The sequence below is a fragment of the Orycteropus afer genome, unplaced genomic scaffold (assembly GCF_000298275.1).
Source record: "Orycteropus afer afer isolate SDZICR_OR568_19922 unplaced genomic scaffold, OryAfe1.0 scaffold00052, whole genome shotgun sequence".
Taxonomy (NCBI): domain Eukaryota; kingdom Metazoa; phylum Chordata; class Mammalia; order Tubulidentata; family Orycteropodidae; genus Orycteropus; species Orycteropus afer.
The window spans coordinates 4,780,186-4,799,208 of record NW_006921639.1 but is presented as its reverse complement, the minus strand read 5'-3'; the positions used below and the strand labels follow the sequence as shown (position 1 = coordinate 4,799,208).

At 42.5% G+C, this 19,023-nt stretch overlaps 1 protein-coding gene across 1 annotated transcript in view; it reads right to left on the bottom strand.

Moving 5' to 3' along the window:
* Nucleotides 1–911: 911 nt before the first annotated feature.
* The window catches only part of CHAT (choline O-acetyltransferase), a gene marked incomplete at its 3' end in the record, with an annotated part of 81,939 nt that continues 63,827 nt past the window's right edge, over nucleotides 912–19,023 (bottom strand). The window contains exons 13-15 of the mRNA XM_007938612.1: nucleotides 14,111–14,248; nucleotides 8,852–9,101; nucleotides 912–922 (exon numbers count right to left, since the gene is read on the bottom strand). Coding sequence (XP_007936803.1) covers nucleotides 912–922; nucleotides 8,852–9,101; nucleotides 14,111–14,248 — 399 coding nt within the window. The remainder of the gene's footprint in view (nucleotides 923–8,851; nucleotides 9,102–14,110; nucleotides 14,249–19,023) is intronic.

Genomic DNA, 19,023 nt, shown 5'->3' with positions numbered 1-19,023 from the left:
AATTCTGTCAGTGTTTTCCTTGATCTGTCTCTCAATTTGTTGAAGGTACCTAAACATCATTCTTTTGAGTTCCTTATCAGAGAGTTCCAATGCTGTGTTCTTCCTCAGGGATGTGTTTTGGGTCTGTGTCCTGGTCCCTTGTTTCTCCTGCTTTATCTTGCATCTTTGTGTGGACTGTTATGCTCTGTTGTATCTGAGGCATTGTGATGTTTTCGTGTTTATATTTAATTGGTGATTGTATGTTGGAATGACTTGCCCATGATTTTTGTTTTGTCTGTATGTTATCTACGTAAGCAGGGTACTGTGCTGTGCTCCTTCTCTACTCACTAATTGGCATCACTTGTAAACTCACAACCTGTCTCCTTTCCCATTGTCAACCTCCCATATATCCCTGCTGTCCTTGGCAAATGGGGCCTATTCTTAGGTCACTGGAATCTGGATAAGAATGCTGTCACTTTAAAATCCAAAATGGCCACCATTTGTAAACATTCAAAATGGCTGTGCCCTCGATCACTTTAAATATTCAAAATGGTCACTGCTTGTAACAATCAAAATGGCTGCACCCTCTGGATCATCAAAAGTCCACAGCTCAGGTTGTCTCCCTCCTTGCTGTTTCCCTTCTTAGTACAGGCCATCAGCACAGTCGTCCCTGCAGCTTTGGCAACGAGGGCTGATTTTTAGGTCAATTCTCAGGTCCCAACACCACTTGGGTATATTTAGGCTGTTGGTCCCGTCAGAGTAGCTGACAGTCTGCTTCTCCAACCATCTCTATACTTACTATTTTCATTCAGGTTTTTCCACTAGTTGGGGCCTAATTCACTTCTGTATACTTCCTTTCAAAGCTCAGAGCTCCAAGATTATCTTCTGTTTCTCTGTCATTTGGTTTCTCTTTTCTTTGTTGAAGAGGGTCTGTGTACCTTGTCTGTATATTCCTCCATCTTACTGGAAGTTCTCTGCTGTAATTATTTTAAAATTTCCAATATGATTTCTTTTTTGACCCAGAAGAAGCTTTAGAATTATGTTTCTTTAATTCTGGAATATTCTTAGTCATATTTCTTTGAATATTGCCTTTCCTCCATGCTTTCTAATCTCTCCTGTCAGAAGTTCTACATGTATGCTGAACTCCTTATTCTGTGTTGCTGTTGCTTTTATGTGCCATCAAGTCATCTCCGACTCACGGTGACCTCATGTATAGCAGAACAAAACACTGCCCAGTCCTGTACTAGCCCCACAATCTTTGCTATACCTGAGCCCATTGTTGCAGCCACTATGTCACTCCATCTCGTTGTGCGCCTTCCCTTTTTTCATTGTCCTTCCACTTTACCAAGCATGATATTCTTCTCCAGGGAATGGCCCCTTCTTACAACATGACCAAAGTAGGTGAGATGAAGTCTGGCCATTCTTGCTTCCAAGGAGCATTCTGGCTGCACTTCTTCCAAGACTGATTTGTTAGTTGTTTTAGTAGTTCATGGTACTTTTAGCATACTTTGCCTTCCTTTTTCATTGCCCAGCTCTCACATGCATATGAGGCAACTGAAAGTACCATGGCTGTGTCAAGCACACCTTAGTCTTCAAGGAAACATCTTTGCTATTAGCACTTGAAAGAGGTTCTTTGCAGCTGTTATTTTTTTTCCCCAATGCTGTTATCTTGACTGCTGCTTCCACTGGTGTTGGTTGTAGAACCAAGTAATATGAAGTCTTTGACAACTTCAATCTTTTCTCCATTTATCATGATGCTATTTATTGGTCCCGTTGTGAGGATTTTTTTTTTTTTTTTATTGAGGTGTAATCCATACTGCATTCTGTAGTCTTTGATCTTCATTAGTAAGCGTTTCAAGTCATTCTCACTTTCAGCAAGCAAAACTGTGTCATCTGCATAACGCAGGTTGTTAACAAGTCTTCCTCCAATCCTGATGCCACTTTCTTCTTCATATAGTCCAGCTTCTCGGATTATTTGTTCAGCATAAAGACTGAATAAGTATGGTGAAAGGATACAACCCTGACACATTCCCTTCTTGATTTTTAACCATTCAGTGTCCCCTTGTTCTGTTTGAATGACAGCCTCCCGGTCTATGTACAAGTTCCTCATGAGCACAATTAAGTGTTCTGGAATTGCCATTCTTCTCAATGTTATCCACAATTTGTTATGATTCACACAATCAAATGCCTTTGCATATTCAATAAAACACAAGTAAATATCTTTCTGGTACTCTTTGCTTTCAGCCAAAGATCCATCTGACATCAGCAATGATGTCCCTGGCCCCACATCCTCTTCTGAATCCAGCTTGCATTTCTGGAAGTTCTCTGTCAATATACTGCTGCAACCATTTTTGAATTATCTTCAGTAAGATTTTACTTTTGTCCAATATTAATGATATTGTTTGATAATTTCCACATTCTTTGGGATCACCTTTCTTTGGAATGGGTACAAATAGTGATCTTCTCCAGTCAGTTGGCCAGGTAATTGTCTTCCAAATCTCTTGGCATAGACAAGTGAGTGCCTCTAGTGTGGCATTCATTTGTTGAAACATCTCAATTGGTATCCCATCAGTTCCTGGAGTCTTGTTTTTTGTCACTTCCCTCAGTGCAGGTTCAACTTCTTCCTTCAATACCATTGGTTCTTGATCATATGCCACCTCCTAAAATGGATGAACATCAACCAATTCTTTTTGGTACAGTGACTTTGTGTATTCATTACATTTTCTTTTGATGCTTCCTGCATCATTCAATATTTTGCCCATGAAGTCTTTCAATATTGCAATGTGAGGCTTAAATTTTTTCCTCAGTTCTTTCAGCTTGAGAAATGCCAAGCATGTTCTTCCCTTTTGGTTTTCTAACTCCATGTCTTTGTGCATTTCATTATAGTAATTGACTTTATCTTCATGAACTGCTCTTTGAAATCTTCTGTTCACCTCTTGTCATTTCTTCCATTTGAAATCTTCTGTTCACCTCTTGTCATTTCTTCCATTTGCTTTAGCTACTCCCTGCTCAAGGGCAATTTTCAGAGTTTCTTCTGACATCCATTTTAGTCTTTTCTTCCTTTCCTGTCTTTTTAATGACCTTTTGCTTTTTTCATGGATGATGTTCTTGATGCCATCCCACAATTCCTCTGGTTTTAGTCACTGGTGTTCAAAGCATCAAATCTATTCTTTAGATGGTCTCTAAATTCAGGAGGGATATAATCACTGTCATATTTTGGCTCTTGTGGACTTGTTTTAATTATCTTCAACTCTAATTTGAACTTGCAAATGAGCAGTTGATGGTCAGTTCTACAATCAGCTCTTGGCCTTGTTTTGGCTGAAGATATTGAGCTTCTCTATTGTCTCTTGCCTCACATGTAGTCAGTCTGGTTCCTGTGTACTCCATCTGCTGAAGTCCATATGTATAGCTGTCATCTGTGTTGTGGAAAAAAAGGTATTTGCAATGAATAAGTTGTTGGTCTTGCAAAATTCTATCATGTGATCTCCAGCATTATTTCTATCTCCAAGGCCAAATTTTCCAACTACTGGTGATTCTTCTTTGTTTCCAACTTTTGCATTCCAGTCACCAGTGATAATCAGCACATCTCGATTGCATGTTTGGTCAATTTCAGATTGCAGAAGTTGGTAAAAATCTTCATTTTCCTCATCTTTGGCTTTGGTGGTCAGTGTGTAAATTTGAATACTAGTAGTATTAACTGGCTTTCTTTGTAGGCGTATAGATATTATTCTATCACTGACAGCATTGTACTTCAGGATAGATCTTGAAACATTCTTTGTGATGATGAATGCCACACCTTTTCTCTTCAATTTGTCATTCTCAGCATAGTAGATCATGTGGTTGTCTGATTCAAAATGGCCCAAACCGGTCCATTTCAGTTCATTAATGCTTAGGATATCAATCGTTATGCATTCCATTTCATTTTTGACAACTTCCAATTTTCCTAGATTCATACTTCATACATTCTATGTTCCCATTATCAACGGATGTTTGCAGCTGTTTCTTCTCATACTGAGTCATGTCATTTCAGTAAATGGAGGCCCCGAAAGCTCTACTTTATCCATATCATTAAGGTAGGCTCCACTCTGATGAGGCAGCTCTTTCCCATTCATATTTTGAGTGCCTTTTGATCTGAGGGGCTCATCTTCCTGCACTGTATCAGACAATGTTTCAGGGCTATTTATAAAACTCTCCAGAAATATACCAGACAGTGTTTCACTCTTATTCATAAGGCTCTCACTGGCCAGCTCTTTGAGAAGTGGATGGCTTCTTCCTTATTCCAAGTCTGTCACAGTCTGGAAACTCCACCAAAACCAATCTACCATGGTCACCCCTGCTGGCACAGCCTTCAGCCTCACAGCACATGCAAGCCACCACAGTATGACAAACCAACAGACAAGTTTGTCTCCCTTAGCTGTTCCAACTGCTCCACTCACTTCCTGGGCTACCCCCTACCTATTCCTGCCGGCCCTGTCTGCCACTGCTCCCTGCCACCTGGGAGCTGTCCCCCACCCCAACTTATCTTATTCTATCCTTCTTCCATTTTTATTTCTTTAGTAATTTTAAATATATCTATTTTAAAGCTTCTATCAGATTCATCTTTCATCTACTATCTTTGTGATGCTAATATCCCTGTTTGTTTTACCTGCTGCTTTGCTTCTCTGTGAGTCATTTTGTGTGTGATTTGTATTTTTCACTTTGAATTCTTCTTCAGTGTGGGTGTTTTACATTTCCAGGGTTGGTTCATTATTCTGTCTGTGGAACTCCAGGTGTCCCAGCATCATTTATTAAAGAGACTATTCTTTCTCCATTGAATGGACTTAACACCCTTGTCAAAAATCAATTGACTATAGATGTACCTTTTTTTTTTTTTTCCTGGACTCTCAATTCATTCCATTGGTCATATGTTTATCATTATTCCAGTACCAAGATGTTTTGATTATTATAACTTTGTAATATATTTTGAGATCAGGAAGTGTGATTCTTCTTTGTTCTTCTGGAGCCATATGTGATAAATGAGAGTAAACCCATGTTACTTTGCTCCTGTTTCACTCTTTCCCTTCTGTTCTCCTGCCTCTATGCAAATGAAGATTCCTTTTAGGCTAAGATTGGAAAGCATTTGGGGCTTACATTTGGAGGCATCTCAGTTCTGGCTTAGCAAATTGTCACAGCTGTGGAGGAGATCTTGCAGTTTGGAATATATCTGTGTGTTATGCAGGGTGGGAACCTGTGCGCACACATGTCTGCGAGCCTGGACTAAGAATGTTCAGTTTTTGTGATTGGCATCACTTCCAATGTTTTCCAATAATGGCCATCTCATTTCATCTCACCACATCCCTGGATGTGGGTGGTGCATATATCAATGCTCCATTTTATAGACAGGAAAACTGAGACTTAGCAAGATGGAGTAACTTACCCAAAGTCCATAGCAAGTTGGAGGGAGAGTTGGGTGTATTGTCCAGGTATCTAGCCTCCTAGTCTTTCCCCTAACTCTGTGTTGTCTATGCATACTTGTGCAGACTTAGATGGAGACATCCATTTCTACACCCAGGTTTTTGTCAACCTGTCTCCTTGCTCACTTTCACCACCTTTTTGATTCATGCCATATGGTTGGAGAGACCCAATAAATTCTCCTCTCCTTTTTCTCTCTCTGCCCCCATATCTCTAAGACATCTACTGCTACTGGTGGACACCACACAAAGGCAAATGTTGACCCAGCTCCAGACTTCACAATAAAATATTCATAGCATTTTTTGGGAGAGACGATGCCAACACCATCTTTCTTAGCATTACTTTTTATTGAGTACAGACTCACAGTCTTTAAATAATTTGAATATAATGCTTTTAATATATAGTTCTTTAATCATACATATATTTCTATAAAGCAAAAAACTATAACTTAGATTTGGAAGGCTATAAATACACATGTACATATTGCCATAAATGTAGAACTATTTTATAAAAATAGAACTAAAATATCAACTTTATATATTTTGGCAACTTAGCAGTATTATAAGGTGACCACATACATTTTTATTATGCATCACGGTTCTGAAATGACCTTCACCAAGTTTCATTTTTCTGTCTCTTTACTAGATTTCCCACAGAAATGCCCATGGCCATGGCTCAGTATTGCCTCTGCATAAAGACTCAGTGCACCAGCTGCTCTTGGAGGGGGAAGAACAGCTTCTAACCCCTTCCTCAGAAAGATGAGGTGTCCTCTCCTGCCAAGTTCCTACCAGCCACACTTTTCAAAGCCCTCAAATTGAATGATTTGATGTTTAAATATACAGAGTGAGTTATCTTCCCCTGCGTTTGAAGAGTAGCCGATAGGAGTTTTGTTCTATAGACCAGAGTGAATCATTTGAAGCAAAATCACACAATCAGGGCAACGGGAGTCATCCTAATGTTGGGCACCTCTGCCCACACACTGGTGCAGCTCCTTCACGTACATTTCCCTGAACTTCACCTTGCAAAGTAAGGACCATTCTTGTCTCCATTTGACCATGAAGGGAATTGAGTTGCTGGGTGTTTAAGTCCTGTAGCCCAGGTCAGTGAGGCTTCCTGACCATAAAACCTGAGGTATCTGCCTGCCCAGAAATACAGGAAAAACAGACAACTTGGGCCTCCATCAGGTCATTTAGTAAGGACAGACAAGTAGTTCTGTCTCATCTTATAGCAGGTGGACAATGACTCCCAGACACTCCCAGGGTCCCTGGGTATTTGGCTGCAACTTCCCAAGGTCAGAGGGAAGGTAAGCATGTAAGGGAGGGAACACAAACCTTTCATCAGGTTTACACATTTGAAGAGCAGTGCCAAAATCTCCCTGCTCATCCAATAGAAATCTTATTTCTGAACCCTCTTTGAGCCTGAAATTCAAAACCAGGGGATTAATGAATTCATTGCTTTGAGCTGTTTGTGTTTTCAAAGAGCATAGTAATGATCAAAATGCCTGCCCTACCTCAGCCCCACCTGCTTCAACCCAGGTCAAAGTGCAGAACGCTTCCACCGTGGCTGAAGGAAGAGACTTCTGCAGGTTCCTGGGCCAGGGGGAATGCTTAAAATGGGACAAAACATGACAGGATTTGGGGGCCAGGAACCCCATGCAGGGGTCTATCAGAACTCTCAGGAGAGGCAAGTGCTGGCTCTGTGCTTCCTCTAGGCAGATGCAGGTTGCTTTTTGCTTTATGCATTTTATTGATTTTCTGGTTGCTTCAGCCTCCCCTTCCCATGCTCTTTTAGGATTTCCATGAAAATATGCCCCAATAAAATGTATTCTCTGTAATTACAACACCTTAGGAAAATCTCAACTCTGACTCTCTCTGAACTGCCTACTCTGCCTCAGCTGCAGAAATGTAACCACACTAATGCTGGCTTTGGGCCTGGCCATCCCCTCCAAGCCACTCTCAAACCAGCTACTGCTCAGGTCCCAGGCCAGGTGAGAATCCTGCTGTGTTCCTCTCCACCCCATTCTTAGTCCAAATCCCTGAACAACACACCCCAAGTTAAGATGTTTGAGCCACTGAGCTTATTTTCTGAAATTAATATCATAGTTGTTTTCTTAAAAGCAAACAAACAAAAACAGAAAAAGAAAACTCAAAGTAACTCATTCCTTCCTCCACTGAATAAATAGGCCACCAATGGAGCATGGTTTGTGGGAAGGGGAGAGGGAAAACAACCAGAAAAAGCACAGTGGCAGGGCCCTTCCATCCTTATAAGGTGCCTCCTGCTGGGGCTGTGTTTGTTCCTCTCCCTCTGTCCCTGAGGCTGTCCAGGGAGCAGAGAGCTGGGCAATGACTCCAATGACAATGGGGCAGCATCAGACTAATGTTCCTTCCTTTTCAGAATATGTTAGCCAGATTTTCAGAACTGAACTGAAGGCTGGTGTGGAAAACTAAGGAGAAATGCATTCATGCGCACCGGTCACTATGCTTTAAATTAACTTGGACTTTAAGTGCATGCGTGTATGGGGGGTGGGTATACTGTATAAACTCAAACCAAATCCACTGCCCTTGAGTCCATTCCAACTCATAGTGACCCTATAGAACAAGGTAGAACTGACCCATGGGGTTTCCAAGGCTGTAATCTTTACAAAAGCTGACTTGCACTTCTTTCTCCCATAGAGCAGCTGGTGGGTTTGAACCACTGTCTTTCTGGTTAGCAGCTAAGCACTTAACCACTGTGCCAGTGGAAACCATCCTTAATGCCAAGATCAGACTGCTTGGAGTTTGAAAACAAAGCCCCCTACCTATTCTTTTTTCTTTATGAATTATCTGTTGTTGTTGTTGTTTGCCATCGAGTCAGCCCCGACTCATAGCGACCCCTCCTTGGGTTTCCGAGGCAGTATCACTACAGAAGTAGGATTGCCCAACCTTCCTTCCAAGGAGTGGCTGGTGGGTTTGAACCGCCAGCCTTCTGGTGAGCAGTCAAGCGCCTTAGGCACTATGCTACCAGAGCTCCTATGAATTATTTAGTACAATGCATATAATAGGGCGATTCATTCTTTTGTTGTGCAAAAACATCACCAGAACAGGCTTGGTCCTGCTGGGTGGGGAACTTGAGCATTAGGCTTCCAGAAGAGCATGGACAAGCCCTACCTCCCCCAGGCCGAGCTTAAGCCAAGTGGGGCTTACTGCCCAGTGCTCAGACCAGAGGATGCTTTGCAAGGAATAATGATGTCCATGCACAAGAGGGACACTTTTCTTCTAAAACTTAAGCTTTTGTGATGCTTCCATGCAGTCTGAGTTGAGCCTGAGGGTTAGGGGACTGCAGAAAGCTGGGGTAAGTGGTGGAAGCAGAGGTATGGAAGAGTCTGGCAGCTGCAGAATGTGGGGTCTGAGAGAAGTGAAACCTAGCAGAAGGAGTCAAAGGCTGGGCCTTGTAGCCTTTTCCTTGGCTGCCAGTGGCTTGTCCATGGCAGGAGGTGGCAGGAGGCAGAGCTCTTGCATTTCAAGGAGGCTTTCTTCCATGGCTTTTGCAAACTTTGTAGAAGAAGTCTCTTTGCAGCTGTGAAAGCTGGAAATGCAGAAGAGGATGTTTCCTGGCTGTGGGTTGTAGCAGGCACCATACCCGTTGGGGACCACAGGACCATAGCAGCAAAACATCTCCATGGTTGTAGGCACCTGGAGGGGAAGACAGATCATGGGTGCTTGTTCTGAAATGCAACCTTAGAGCCAGATAGAATGTGGAAGAAAGCAGGACACATGGATAATGTGTCACACTGGAGCAATGCAGGTGTTCAGACAGCATTGGGTGCTCAGACAACACGGGGCATTCAGATATTAAGGAGAAGTCAGACAACCCAGAAGCCTCAATTTCATATTGTTACTCTCATGACTCTTTCCCACCTTCTGGCTGAATTAGCCAAATCCATCAATTGTCTGAGCACAAATGAGCACAACCATTGTCATAAAAGAAGCCCATCAAACTTATCTGTCAAAGATTCATCTATATGGGCTCAGAGGAAGAGTAACAAGCCCACTCTCTGCAGTGCAACATGCCTTCCTTGTGGAGTCAGCTGCTCCCAGAGTGCACTGGGGCAGGGCCTGAGTTGAGTGTCCCTTTCACCTGGGGGCCATTTGAGGCACTGAGGCAATCAAGGTAATTTACTAAACGGCCCTCTGATGGCATCCAACAGTTAAATGACTTCCCAGTGGGAGTCATTTAAGAATTGGAGGAAATCTGGCCCATCTTCTTTCCTGCTTTCTCCCAGATCTTTAATTACTGTCAGGATTGCCTGGCTGGTCTGATTTCCCGCCAGAGCCTGGTCATGCACAATTACCCAGCATTGGAGATTTCAAAGATTGCCATTAACTGGGGTTTTAGTTATGTACCTAATATGCTTTGAATTCACAGCTCTGAGATTTTGTAATCTGTGTTCGCAAACCAAGGAAGTGTGTTTCTGAAGGTATTCAAGTTATAAATGCTATTTTTCTTTTCTCAGTTGAGAAAAGCCACCATACCCCAAATTAAATCTATTAGCTGTTCCCAGGAGGAAAATAACATTTATGGGCAGGTGCAGGGTGGGGTTTGTTTTAAACACACAGGTTTGTGGTATTGTATGCTTGGGCCCTTGGAAATGACACTGACCATTTTAATGGGGTAGAGCAAGCCATTAGTCTTGCTAATAGAGTCACTGCATTGTCAGATAAATTTGCCATGCAATAGCCACAGGCCATAAAGCCCTTCCAAAGCACCTTTGCCTATGAATGGTTTCCTTAAGGAATTGATGTTGTATCCTGCCCTCCTTCATTCATGTCTGCAATCTCACTGCTGTCATGACGAAATTGAATTATTGAGTGGGCTTTTATCCTCCAACACACTTTATCAGCCTCTGATTGTCCACATCCAGCCTTTCCCAGATGAGGTGAAGTTTTAGTAAATTACTATGGGGGTACTTCCTCTCCTAGGAGTCCTTGGGTGGTGCAAATGGTCAAGTATTCTACTACCAACCAAAAGGTTGCAGGTTCAAATCCATCCAGAGATGCCTGAGAAGAAAGGCCTGGCAATCTGTTTCCAAAAGATCACAACCATTGAAATCCCTATGGAGCACACAGTTCTACTCTGGGTAGAACTACATAGGGTAACCATGAGTTGGAATCCACTTGATGACAACTGGTTTATCCTCTCCTAAACTGCTGCCTCTATGTAATGGGGTTCTTTCTGTCATTGGATAGTAAGCCTCCAACAAACAAGCCCATAGCCCTGGTTAGGAAGCACTGGCCTAAATGGCTCATCTTCCCAGGCTGTTGGTTGCATGGCCCTTTGTAATAATGGCTGATACTGGCTTGGAGGGCCTGATCCAGCCAGGCCTAGTGTGGGGATTTCTACTCACATTGATGCTTCTGGTTGAGCCAGAACTTCACTTCCAGCCTAGGGGGCTTCAAAGCCTGTAGTCACCATGATGTAATGCTGCCTCTTGGGCCATAGTTTGAAAAGTATACAGCATAATGGTTAAGACATTAGGCTGGGTGGGCTCCCATTCTGTCTCCTGCTAAGGTACAGTCTAGGATTCTTTCATTTAGAAGGTTGGAACACCAGTGCTCTGAGTGTTTAAATCATTTTGCTGAAGGTCACGTGGCTTGTAAGAAGCAAAGAGAGGATTTGTCTGACACCTACCAATGGGCTCTTAGTCAGTGTTAGGGACTGAATTGTGTCCTTCAAAAAGATATGTTCAAGTCCTAACCCCTGATACCTATGAATATGACCTTATTTGGAAATAGAGTACATTCTGGATTGCATTGTGTCCCCTTCAAAATATGTGTTGGAATCCTAACTTCTTGTTGTTAGATGCCACAGAGTCAGTTCCAACTCACAGTGACACTTTGTACAACAGAACAAAATACTGCCTGGTCCTTCACCAGCCTCAAAATCCTTGCTATACTTGAGCCCATTGTTACAGTCACTGTGTCAATCCACCTTGTCGAGGGCCTTCCCCTTTTTTGATGACCCTCCATGTTATCAAGCATGATATCTTTCTCCAGGGAATGGTCCCTTCTGACAACAAGACTAAAGTAGGTGAGACAGTCTGGCCATTCTCGCTTCCAAGGAGCGTTCCAGCTGCACTTCTTCCAGGACAGATTTGTTAGTTCTTGTGGCAGTCCATGGTACTTTCAGTGTTCTTTGCCAACACCACTCAAAAGCATCAAATCTTCTTTGGTCTTCTTTATTCATTGTCTAGCTTCCACACGTGTATGAGGTGATTGAAAACACCTTGGTTTGGGTTAGGCGCACCTTAGTCTTCAAAGAGATATGTTTTCGAAACAACCTATTTAGGTACATTCACACAATGGAATACTATGCTATATTAAAGAACAATGAAGAATACTCGAATCATCTCACAACAAGGATGAGCCTGGAGGACATTATGCTGAGTGAAATAAGTCAGTCGCAGAAGGACAAATATTGTATGAGCCCATTACTGTAAAAAGACAAAGAAGGGTTTGCTTAAGGAAGGGAACTCACTTTGTAGGTTACTGGGGAGGGGAAGGAAGGGGAGGGGAGGGGATAATTTCGGACTAGTTGGGGGCCACACACCAAATTGGGTAAGGGGAGAGTTGGTATGGAAAGAGTCTGTGACCAGCATGGTAACATTGGAGAAAGGGAGGACACCAAATTGTTCACATAAGATATAGATGACAGAGGCTAATACCAGTATATCCACAATACTACATTACCACTAACACCAAACACCAGGCTACAGATAAACAATACGTAGACAACTGAGAAGATCAGATGGGGGTCAGTGAACAGGAATATATTCTAGACCAGTGATAGATTCAGCTGAGGATAATCTTGCACAGATACTAGTGACACAAAACAACCGCAATCATTACAGAAGCAACAGAAGACAGACATAGAGTAATCCCTCATAGACAGCCAGACACCATGGAAGAGGGATCTGCTGGATCTGCCAACTCAGGACCATAGTATTGGTGGACACTAGACTCAATTGGCACAACAGAATATATAAAAATCTTGTTCCACAACCTACTTTAGTGAGTAGTGAGCTGGGGTCTTAAAAGCTTTTGCACGGCCATCTAAGATGCAGCTAATGGTCTCCTATCATTGGAAGTGAAAAAGAGTGAAGAAAACCAAGGGCATTTGGAAATAATCAGCCCTAGGACATGAGGGACCTTGGGCCCAGAAGAACTAGATGGTGCTCAGCTACCAATGCCAACCACTCGGGAAGGAATCAAAACTGAAGATTCTGAATAGAGTGGGAGGAAAAATGTGGAACAAAATCCCAAAACACAATAATGACCAGCATTACTGGTCAGAAGGAGTCTTGTGGGACCCACTGGGATACACTTTAGGCCTGGGATAAAACTCACTTCCAGGAGCTGGCTCTCAGCCCAAGAGTAATGAGACTTATACGCAGAACATTCAACCTAGGGCAATGTACTCACATACCCTATGGAGGGAGATACATCCTTTGGAGCAATCAGCCATGGGGCACCAGAGGGGCAACATTCACAGGGAGGAAAAGCTGGACAGACAGGAGTGCATAAATAAGAAGGGCATGGGAGAGGGGTTACTGGGAAGGGAGAGGAGGAGAGCGGATTAGGGTTGGAGATGGCAACTGGTGAGTGAAAACAAATGTACATGAACTTTTGAATGTAAAGCAAATCTGCTCTGTAAATTTGTACCTAAAGCACAATTTAGAGAGAGACATCTTTGCTCTCTAGCATTTAAATAGGTCTTTTGCAGCAGATTTGCCCAGTGCAATACTTCATCTGATTTCTTGACTGCTGCTTCCATTGGTGTTGATTTTATACTTGTATACCTGGGGATATATATAGTTCTATTTGGAAATAGGACTTTCTTTATTGTGTTAATACTTTATCAGTATAACCCACTGTGATTGAGTTGATTCTGACTCATAGCAACTCCCATTGGGTTTCCAAGGCTATAAATGGTACAGGTGTATCCTAAATCTAATCACTTCTGAGTTATAAAAAGAGCAGATTAGACATAGAAGTGAGAACAAAAGGGGTAAGATAGATACCACATCATGATCACCAGAGAACTGATGAATGCCAGAAGACAAGTACTAGAGCCAACAGAAACTTTCCTATAGTTGGTGCCCTGAATTTTGACTTCTAACCTCTTGAACTGTGAGAAAATAAATTTCTGTTTGTTAAAACCACCCACTTGTGGTATTTCTGTTACAGCAGCACTAAGGAAGGTATTTGCAAACGTAATTACTTATGTTAACATTAGGTCATATTTGAGTAGGGTGAGCTAGAGCTCACTAATATGACTCATGTCCTATAAGGAGAGAAGCTATGCAAAGACAGAGAGGGAGATGGTCATGTGACAATGGGACAGAAATTGGAGTGATACTGCCACAAGCCAAGGAATGCTCAGTGCTGCTAGAAGCTGGGGTAGATAAGAAAAATCCTCCCCTAGAGCCTTCAGAGAGAACATGGCCCTGCTCATACCCTGAATTTGGACTTTTGGCCTTCAGAACTGTGAGACAATAAATGTCTGTTGCTTTAAGCCACCTAGTTTGTGGTGCTTTGTTACAGCAGTCTTAGGACACTTGTACAGGCAGTAAGCTCTTTAGAAAGCTAACTCATGATACAAAGTGCACATGGCCTCTCAGTGGTGGCTGCACTAGGACCTGTACCTGGCTGGTGGAGAGGACAAAATGGTTACTCATCAAGTACGTTTCCTCCGTGAACATCTCAGGCAGCTCCTTGCACACTTCCCGGGCCAGCTCCCTCAGTGCCAGCAGGTGGTTGTCGATGGCCATGCCTTTTAAGGCCTGGGAGTTGGGGACAAAGAATAGGAAAGGTGATGTTGGATCCATTCACTGTCTCATCCCCTTCTCCCCAGTTCATCAGCACAACATAATGATGGTGTGTGCTTACCCACTGCTTGCTGTTCATGACTTGTGTGGTGGCCTGTGTTTTGTGGACCTGCATATTTCTACATGCATGGAATGAGTTCAGAGCTACTTGGGTTCTACCTTCAAGATGTTCCAATTAAAGGTCACTGAGACACTCCCTTCCCCACCCTCCACACACACAAAACTAGTTGTTGCTGACCTGACACATGTACAACCTGACTATGCTCTACATGGGAACACCGTGGTCCTAGCCAGTCTTAGCACTAACCTCTTCAGGTAGGGGGAAGAATCTTTTCTGCTTTTTCATGGGCCCAGAATAAAGTCAAGTAAAGAATAAATTCATGATCTAAGAAATTCTTTTGAAGCAGGAACTAGACACCTTACCAGAGGTTCACTTGATGATTCTCAAGGGAAAGCTAGTGGAATGAGGAATGTGTTTCCCCTTTTTATCAGAATATTTAAGCTGGTACCAAAGGAGAGGATAATAACAGGGGTAGATTCCAAATTTCTGTATGGGAGGGACTTAGGAATGGGAGTGTGGCTGGAAGTAGGGGTAGGGCTTGTGTTCTATGCTTCTTCATACAAGCAGGCACATTGTTCTTGGTTGAGTCACATGTTTATTTAGGGCTACTTTGGAAGGTGATGGAGATTTAGGACTACACTGGTGTGGTAGTTATGTTTGTGTGTCAACTTGACTGGGCCTGGTTGAGTGGCTAGGCAGCTTGTGGTAGTTGTTCCCCATGATGAGACTGGTAATCAACTCCATGGTGGAATCTACTGTGAGCAGCTGAGTAGCTGTCTTTGGGTATGCGGTCGGTTTCCCGTATGTAAGCAGCAGCTTTGGGAATGGTCTTTAGTTTATGGCACACTTGGACCCTGCATGTAACTGTGTCATTATTCAGCAGCCTGCCATGCTCTGCCGACCTTGGGACTTACAATGGACTTGAATTAATGGCCTGCCGTGTGGTTTTGTAACATCAGGACTGTGCCTTTTTACTTGTCAACCTTGGGTTTGTCAGCCTCCGCAGCCAGCAGCTGTCTGAAGAAAAGCCTCTAGCTTCAGTGGGCTGGGAACAGGAGGCAGAGCTAGACCCCAAGGTTGAGGGTCTTTCACCCAGCCCCTAGAGCCTGGCACTTTGAACTTGGACTTAAAGCCTCCAAATTGTAAGAATAAACTCCTGTTTGTTAAGGCCATTCCATTTGTGCTACATTCTTGTCAGAGTGGCACTAGGTAAACAGAACACCTGGCTTCTAGTGATAACCTTTGAGTCAACATCAGAGTAATGAATGATTACTATATACCCTCCTCTCCTGGTATTATAAGCCCCATAAGAGCTGACTCTACAAGAAACTAAGTAACTCTTGTGAGTTTCACAGTTATATAAGATGACCACTATGCTGTTAAAAAGGAGCTCTGGTAGCACATTGGTTAAGGCAGTCGGCTGCTAACAAAATATCTACAGCTTAAACCCACCAACCACTTCACGGAAGAAAGATGAGGTAATCTACTTCCATAAAGATGTGCAGCCTTGGGAATCCTATGGGGTATTTCTACGCTGTCCTGTAGCGTTGCTGAGTTGGAATTGACTCAGTGGCAGTGGGTTTGGGTTTTTCCTGTTAAAACTCACAAAAGAAGAAACTTCCAAGCACAATTAACTTTGTTTTAGTTTTACACGGCACGTTTTGGGATTTGACAGCTGTTCCTTTCAGTTGAGATTGAATGCATAGAGATGAATCTGAGGCCCCAGTCACTCCAAGTGCACCGATGATATGCTGAACAAAATAAGTTATACAACCTGTTATGTCATGGATTGATCTGTGTCCCCCCAAAATATGTATCAAATTGGATGGCCATGATTTTCAGTTGCTTGGCAGTTATGGAATGATGTAATTTGGCAGTTATGGAATGATGTAATTTGGTAGTTATGTAATGATGTAATCATCCCTCATGATGTGACCAGTCAATCAATTGTAAAGGGATTAGGATGGGATGAAACACCCTTAATCAAGTCACTGCTTTGATCCCTGGGTGTGGCTTACATCACCTTTTACCTTAGAAGAGATAAAAGGAGAAAGAAGTGAGCAGAGAGGTGGGACCTCCTACCAGGAAGAAAGAAGAGCCAGGAGCAGAGCTTGTCATTGAGACCTGTACTGAGAAACTCCTAAACTCAGAGGAAGTTCAATGACAAGGACCTTCCCCCAAGAGCCCATAGAGAGAAAGCCTTCCCCTAAAGCTGGTGCCCTGAATTCAGACTTCCAGCCTCCTAAACTGTGAGAGCTCTGGTAGCATAGAGCCTAAGGCACTTGACTGCTAACCAGAAGGCTAGCAGTTCAAACCCACCAGCCACTCCTCAGAAGGACTGTTGGGCAATCTACTTCCGTAGTGATACCACCTCAGAAACCCAAGGAGGGGTCTCTATGAGTCAGGTCTGACTCAATGGCACATAACAACAAACTGTGAGAGGATAAATTTCTGTTTGTTTAAGCCACCCCTTTTGGTATTTCTGTCACAGCAGCTGTAGATAACTAAGACACAACCATAGTTCATTTCAAATGTGGCCCCATTAGGATAGAAGGGGACAACTATGAGCTGATGTATAAAGTAGAGTTCACTATTAACTTCTCTGGTTTCCTCGATTTAATCCCTGGATTGTGAAGGTACACAGAAGCAGATACTCTGTGGAGTAGTCAAACCCCCCCCCCATTTTTACCATCTCTGAACTGACTATAGTACCTGGAGTCAAGTTAACAGATTGTTTGGATTAAAGCCATGAGTAGCAATGAGTAAAATCACTCATCATTCAGTTTTTATTCAATCTAATTGAGTGCTTACTATGTGCCAGATGCTATTAGGTTCTGGAACTACAATAGAGCACCAATCATTGTAGACTCAACCCTCCTGGAGCTTATGGTGTCATTGGGGGGTAGATAGTAATCATTTATACAAATAAATATGTGATCATAAATAGAGGCAAGTGTTATGACAGAAGAGCATGGGAGTCTGGAAGACCCCATGACAGAGGACCCAGACCACACTTGCTCCACCATTGGAATGCCCTTTCTCCATCACCACTTGTTATATAGATTGAATTATGTCCCTCCAGAATATATGTTGGAATCCTAACCCCTATACTTGTGGAAGGAGCTCTGGTAGTATAGTGGCTAAGGCACTTGACTGCTAACCAGAAGGCTGCTGGTTCAAACCCACCAGCTACTCCTCGGAAGGAAGATGGGGCAATCTGCTTCCATAGTGATACTGCCTCGGAAACCCAAGGAGGAGTCGCTATGAATCAGATCTGACTCAACAGCATATAAAAACAACAACAATACTTGTGGATATAATTCTATTTGGAAATAAGATTTTTTGTTGTTAGCGAGGCCATATCATTATATATTTATATAGTTAAAAAAACACAAATCAGCCAATGACTTATATAATCTTGCCACTGCTAACTCTCATTCTATACAGGCAATCTCTTTCAACCCTTTTAGCTGTTTCTTTTGGTATTTACTTCCACAGTTCTAAGATAACATGCTTAGACAACCATTACTGAAATGTTTCAGTTTTACATATAATCTTCTGACAACAGAGGATGAGGCTTTAATGCTTTTATGCCCTTCCCCCCAAACATGCCTGCCTTATCTCATTCTTCCAAAAGAATTAAATTTTAACTCGCTGTTGTTGGATCACCATTCAGTGTTTACATGATATAACTATGCAAATATTCACAACTGAGCTAAATAATGTACTATAATTAGTTTTCCTTACTTATTCAATTTTTTGTTTTCCCTAGAATTGACAATTTTTAAATTGTTAAATTGTGTGTGTCTGTGTGTGTTTTACTGGCTTAGCTTTCTAACTATGTCTTAGTAGTTGTTTCCTAAATATTCAGCCAGAAATGTAAAGCTTCCTTCAATTCATTAAAACATGTCATCAGATAATCTACCCATTTAATTCCTCCATTAACTTCTTTCTCCTCTGTGGACTGATTGCTCCCTAGTTCTGCTGAACAGCTGATGATTTTATTGTTGTCCTGACAAGGTGCATAATCTCTTGAGTTGAATTTTCTGATGTTTTTGGACCCTATGACTTATTTTATGCTTCATGCTCTCAATTTAGTGTTCTACATCCTCCAGTAGTTTCATGAGAAAGTTGTTGTTGTTATGTGCCATCGAGTCCACTCCAACTCATAGTGACCCCTCCTTGGATTCCCAAGGCAGTATCACCATGGAAGTAGATTGCCCAATCTTCCTTCCGAGAAATGGCTGGTGGGTTTGAACAGCCAACCTTTTGGTTAGCAGTCAAGTGTCTTAGGCACTATACCACCAGAGCTCCCTTATGAGAAAGAGTACTTAGTAAATAAACATTCTTGAGACTTTGTCTGTTGGAAAATGTCTTCATTCTACCTTTAAACTTGGTAATGGTTTAGCTGGGTATAGAATATTTGTTGCAAATAATTTTCTCTCAGAAATGGAAGGCATTGCTCCCCTATATTCCACCTCAGTGAGGCTGTTGTTGTTATGTGTCATGGAGTCAGACCCGACTCATAGCGACCCCTCCTTGGGTTTCAGAGGCAGTATCACTACGGAAGTAGATCGCCCCATCTTCCTTCCAAGGAGTGGCTGGTGGGTTTGAACTGCCAGCCTTCTGGTTAGCAGTCAAGTGTCTTAGCCACTATGCTACTGGAGCT